We start from the raw sequence: 5,999 nt of genomic DNA on the forward strand, positions 1-5,999 counted from the left end.
GCCCCCTACCCCCCTATAGCCACCTTTTTTTTGTACGCGGGGGATGCCAAACTAAAATTTTCCCCGCATATGTATGCCAGATTATATGCATAAGCTTTGCCGTCTGTCACAGCTTTAAAAAACAAAATTTTTAATTCAAATTGATTAATTCAGGTATTACAAACAATAGATCGATAGTCCTACTAAACTATCGATATTTTTGATAGTATAAGGTCGGTGTTATGCAGAAAAATTTTGTTTGCCAAATTAAATGGCGACTGCTTAGTTTGCTCGGAAGTGGTTATGTCGAGTTTGGCACAGGGTTGCACGTTCATTATGGTTTTGATGGCTATTGCCAACACGAAATGAGAATATTGTGTATAGCAACAATTGTCTAAAATTTTTGTATATGACAACGCCGAATTTGCTGCAGTTTGACCAAACAAAATTAGTTTGCTGTGAGAGTCGCCAAACTCGCTCTCTCCGAGTTTGCTGCAACAACAATTGCACGCAGTTTGCCAAACAAAATTTCTGCATAAGGCCCTGTCTCCACAGGAAAACACTGATGTCGTGAAAACTATGTCACAAAATATATTTCCAATGGAGACCGCCTATTTCTCATGTGCTGCAATATATGTCAGCGCTTATTGCTTGACATCTATTGCAGGCAATTCGATAGTTTGACAGCCATATTTTCATTTGAAAGAAAGCGTGCTGGTGGTAACATCGATGAAATTTTTATATTAAATTAAAATAAAAGTCTGTTCCTTATTGGATTATTTATTATTACGTTTTAGGAAATTATTCAGCAAGTTTTTTAAAGATTTAAATGTTTTTAAACACCGAAATTGAGAGAATGTTGTCTGGTGGCGGCATGCGGCAAATGCTTATTTCAAGACATCAAAGTGCCCACACACAAAAACTTGCAATCACATTGCTCGTCAAAATGACAGTTGGTAGGCCATCGATGTTTGCCTGTGGAGTTCTGCGGTAACACCGACCTAAGAAAAAACTATCAATGAGTATCGATAGTCTAAAAAAATTTAAACTATCGATACTATCGATAGTTTGACAATTCTATGGTATAGTTTGATCCCTAGCCACCAAATAAATTCCGCTATTTGCTTCGCACGTGTGTTTTTTTGCCTGTGAAGCTTTGATTAATTTTTGACGTAAAAATTCTTAATTTGCGGCATTCGCATGGGCTGCTCACGTTTCTTTGTGGCTAATCTGCCACCTAACACAACTGAACAGCAGCTATTGCGGATTTTTCAGGATTATGGCACCGTTGAGCGTGTAGAACTGAAGACCAAAAATAATCCATTTGAAGCGGAAAGCGACAAAGTGATAGCGTTTGTAACGCTGGAAATACATCCAAACGATGTGAATAATTGTAGGATGCAGTCAAAGTATACAGCTAATAAATCAAATTACTATAATTTTAAAATTACAGGCGTTGACGCGCTTAATTGGGTGAAGGTAAATGGTACGAATATAAAGGTTTCGGTGGCGAAAGAATCCTTTTTAGAACGCTTAAAGCGTGAACGTGAGGAGGCTGAAAAGGGAAAGAATCCTGTCATAGATGTGGTTCGGAGTGAACAGCAAACTGAGGCGTTCCTGCCACAAAATGCCGAGAATACACGTAAGACCTTTACTGAGGAGGAATTGACGGCGTTGGAAAATGACGATGACATTGCTGCACATTTGTTGATTAGCAAGAAACGGGCAGCTAGTTCGTTGCATAATGGCAGGGTAAAACTTGTGCATAGTTTTGTTGAATACAAAATTTAATTCATTTATATTTGCAGATAGTTATTCAAAGCTACGATACCAAGCCAATGCACATTATCGAAGGAGCGAAGAAGAAAAAGAAGAAGCCAGATGGGTCAGACAGTGTAGCTGAGCAGAAGCGCAAGGAATCACAAAATAAAATGACTAAGCAGTACAAAGATAAGAAATCAGTTATACAGCAAGCTCTTTCCGGCCGAGTAACCAACGCATAACTTTTTGTCCGTACGGAAATCGTACATGTATTTACATATATTTACCGTTCCAGGATGCGCCGAAATCGAAGAAAATCAGATTCAGCGATACGGAGGAAGATGAGCACACTGCGACTCAGAGCGATTTCCATCAGAAATCTATAACCAATATTTTCGGCTCTGATGAGGAAGATGATGAAGAAACTGATACAAAGTTGCAACTGAAACCGGAACTCTTTGGCAAGAAAGGCGAAAAATTGGTGGAAATGCAAAGTAAACAGAGCCTGGATCCGCGTTTTCGCATTGATGCTAAATTCGTCGACGATGATGATGGTGAAGGGGAGGAGCAGATTGAAGCGTCTACACATAAAGAATCCTTGCAAAATGTCGAAACTGAGCGCAGTTGGCAAATGGGCATACTGGAGCAGGTGGTGGGCTCAAAGATCGACACCTCCGACAGTGCTCAAAAGGCGGCGCGTAAGAAACGTATGTTACGTTATGATCCATCTAAGGAAGAGCACCAAAAGTTACTGCGTACTACAGCGAAAGAAGCGCCAGAGGAAGATATTGAAGTTTCGGCCACGATCGCTGGCAAAAAGAAACAAAAAAAGCACCGCATAGACATTGTGGGACCCGAAAGCGAAGGAAAAAGCCCAGAGGTGTCTAAGGAGGTATTCTACGTGGTCACCGACACACTAGCCGAGTCGCTTAAGACGCGCGGCGATGGCTTCAGCTTGTTGAATATGTTTGGCAGCGGGAATTCGCAAGACAAGCGCGCAGATGAATTGAAAAAGGTATCTGATGCGAGGATTCTTGTCACTAAGCCGGACAAGAATGCATTGAATCCATTCAAATATGACTCATCCTCCGACGAAGACGGTGAAAATGAGAGCAAAAAGAGAGCAACAGAAGCTAAGCAGAAGACGCTGAAAAAGGAAAAGCAACAAAACAAAATTGTGATGGAAAGTTTTTTCATACCGCGCAATGATGCCAGGCTGAAAGGTAAGTGGTATCAAATCTATCATTGAATTGGATTTTTCTAATTATTCCTATCCTTTCCAGAGGGTGCTAAATTCTTCCGCTTTGAAAAGAAGATTGAGCCGGAAGAGGACTACGAGGCTGTTCGTAATCGTTTAAAACTGCTTATAAGAAGCAAAATTAATAAAACTAAGAAAAATTTGTTGGCTAGCAGTGGAGGTGGCGGGCTGCATAAAAAACGAATAAAAAAACACCATTAAACGGTGGCAATTAATAAAACAGTGTGTTCTTTTATTATTAGATTCCTCCTGAACATTGGAAGATTTCTAATTTTACGATTCGATGAATTTCATTTAAAATTTTCGCGATTCCACCAGGGGAACAGAAGCGAGCAGAAAGCCCGCACAATTTTGCTCACCATGATGTAGCACTGCTGCATCATTGATGCGCGTCTGATGCAAATGTTGCGCAATTTGCTGCATCACTGATGCGGGTTTGATGCAAATGTTGGGCAATTATCTCCATCATTGATGCGGGTGTGATGCAAATGTTGCGCAACTTCCTGCATCATTGATGCGGGTTTGATGCAAATGTTGCACAACTTGCTGCATCATTGATGCGGGGGTGATGCAAATGTTGCGCAACTTCCTGCATCATTGATGCGGGCTTGATGCAAATGTTGCACTACTTGCTGCATCATTGATGCGGGTCTGATGCAATGTTGCGCAATTTGCCGCATCACTGATGCGCGGTTGCGTGCTGTTTTGTTGTTGTTGTTGTTGTTGTTGTTGTTGTTGTTGTTGTTGTTGTTGTAGCAGCATACAAATTCCCCAAAGACTTTTTGGGGAGTGTTGCTGGAGTGACAGTCCTTGGCCAGATATAAATCTGGGTCGTTCCGGTTACGTAGACCCGACTGTCGTGGGAACGTGCGTGCTGGGTATTTCTGGTCGCCTGGTATTTCTCGTTGGTGCGAAAATTTCGGTCGGCACAGGGTGATTCAGATATACAAAATAATTTTTAAAATAAAAAAAACGATATGGGTATCAAATGAAAGGTATTTGAGAAAATAGAAATTTTAAAATATTTTGAGGGTTGCCAGATTATTGCTTTTTTTTTAAATATTAAAAAAATTAAAAATGCTGTGTTTTCCGTACTCATATTCATTTATGTAAAAGGTATTTGAGAAAAGATAAATTTTAAAATATTTTGAGGGTTGCCAGATTAATGATTTTTTTTAAATATTTAGAAAAATAAAAACAGCTGTGTGTTTCGTACTGATATTCATTTATGTAAAAGGTATTTGAGAAAAGATAAATTTTAAAATATTTTGAGGGTTGCCAGATTAATGATTTTTTTTAAATATTTAGAAAAATACAAAAAGCTGTGTTTTCGTACTCATATTTATTTATGTGTTAGATAAAAAATTAAATTTTAAATATTTGTAGACAGTGTTGCCACATTATCCGTTTTAACTTAAAAAATTGGTTCTTACAATATAGCTAACAAATGAAAGGTATTCGGAAGGGGAACATTTTGAAAATTGTTTTGGTCAGGTTGCCATATTTTTCACTTTTGAAATATTAAAAAAAAAAAATATTTCGGGTGTGTTTTGCCTTTATATATATATATTTTTAATTTTATAAAAAAGAAATCACACAGCGGAGTTGCCTTTTTTCGATTTTAACATATGAAAAGTGTGGGCTTGTTCGAGCTGCAATCACAACCGCAGTGTTGCGCGAATTATTTAAGTATCACGTTCTGTGCAACGTGCGTTTCTAGCAACGTATTATCAGTTAGACAGTGTTGCAAATTTGCATCAGTACGGCAGTAAAGCCGTTTTTTTACGTGCCTCGAACAGGCCCGGTATCTTACAATATGGATACCAAATTAAAGGTAATTGAGAGCGACCAATTTTTGAATTACATATGTATGGGCAGGGTTGCCCATTACTAATTTATTAAGGAGTATTTTTTTATTGTTCGCTTCATTTCTGTAATTTTCATTTCTTTTCTGCAAAATTTCTTACTTTCAATATTCATGAACAGGGTTGCCATTTTTCATTTTAACATAAAAAAAATATTTTACAATATGCGTATCAAATGAAAGGTATTTGATCGAGTAAAAATTTGGAAACTATTTTGAGTAGGGTTGCCACAGTATTTTTTTTTTATATAACAAAAATAAATTTTTGGTACTTGCTCGGCTTAATTACAATATTTTTGATAACTATTTTGAACAGCGTTGCCATATTATTTTTAAAAAGAAACAACATTAAATTTTGAGTATTTTTTTGATAGCACATTTAAAAATTTTAAATATTAATTTACAAAGTTACCATTTTCCTATATAAAGCGCATTTTACAAATACGGGTATCGCATGAGAGATATTTAAACAGGTAAAAATTTGAAAATAATTTTGGACAGGGTTGTCATATAATTATTTTTTTACACATTGGAAAAATAAAATTCGATTATATTGTGTGCTTATACATTTACATACATATGTAGTCATTAGTTTGAAAAGTAAAGATTGCATATTGAGTATTCCTAAAGAAGTTGCCGTTCATAAATTTTATATTAAAAATTAATGATTTTAGTGTAATTCAGGCTCATACAATTATTATATATTTCATGTGTGTACTTATACATATTTTTGCGTGTGGGGCAACAATTTTTTACTTATTCTCTTTTTTCTTAGAATAAAAAAAAAATTAAAATGGCACATGGGTTTCATAAAATGGCACAAAATGAGTATTAAAAAGTTATTATCTAATTAAACAATTAAATTAATTAAGTAAATTTTTGGTAAGTTTCGGTTATTTCAAATAGCATCCGTATCCTTATAGCTAAACTTACGAAATAATTAAGCACAATAATTTGTATATGTGTATGTATATAAATATACTATATCCTATTGAGTATTGTCTGACTAAGTAAAAATCTCATCGAATTTGTTCTTTGGCACCGCAAAGCGCTTTTTTCTAGCTCATTTGGCCTTAGCTAACTTAAATCTAATTTACTTAGTTCACTAAATGACTGGGGTTTTTGTTGTTGTTTTTA

General features: G+C 36.2%; 1 protein-coding gene across 1 annotated transcript; it reads left to right on the top strand.

The window, feature by feature from the left end:
- Positions 1-1,022: 1,022 nt before the first annotated feature.
- Positions 1,023-3,212, top strand: LOC108364580 (probable RNA-binding protein CG14230). The gene is made up of 5 exons (XM_017618311.1): positions 1,023-1,372; positions 1,433-1,731; positions 1,788-1,967; positions 2,036-2,963; positions 3,024-3,212. Exons 1-5 carry the CDS (start codon positions 1,180-1,182, stop codon positions 3,197-3,199), a joined length of 1,776 nt encoding a protein of 591 aa, XP_017473800.1. The 5' UTR covers positions 1,023-1,179; the 3' UTR covers positions 3,200-3,212.
- The last annotated feature ends 2,787 nt before the right edge of the window (positions 3,213-5,999 follow it).

Source organism: Rhagoletis zephyria, unplaced genomic scaffold (genome assembly GCF_001687245.7).
Source record: "Rhagoletis zephyria isolate East Lansing unplaced genomic scaffold, Rhagoletis_zephyria_1.1 Rzeph_scaffold_01600, whole genome shotgun sequence".
Taxonomy (NCBI): Eukaryota; Metazoa; Arthropoda; class Insecta; order Diptera; family Tephritidae; genus Rhagoletis; species Rhagoletis zephyria.

What these genes read in the sequence shown, in the direction of transcription:
- LOC108364580 (XM_017618311.1), top strand. Translation starts at nt 1,180, where the DNA reads ATGGGCTGCTCACGTTTCTTTGTGGCTAATCTGCCACCTAACACAACT. An exon ending in TCCAAACGATGTGAATAATT is followed by an intron (nt 1,373 to 1,432) that starts GTAGGATGCAGT and finishes TTAAAATTACAG; the next exon opens with GCGTTGACGCGCTTAATTGG. An exon ending in GTTCGTTGCATAATGGCAGG is followed by an intron (nt 1,732 to 1,787) that starts GTAAAACTTGTG and finishes TTATATTTGCAG; the next exon opens with ATAGTTATTCAAAGCTACGA.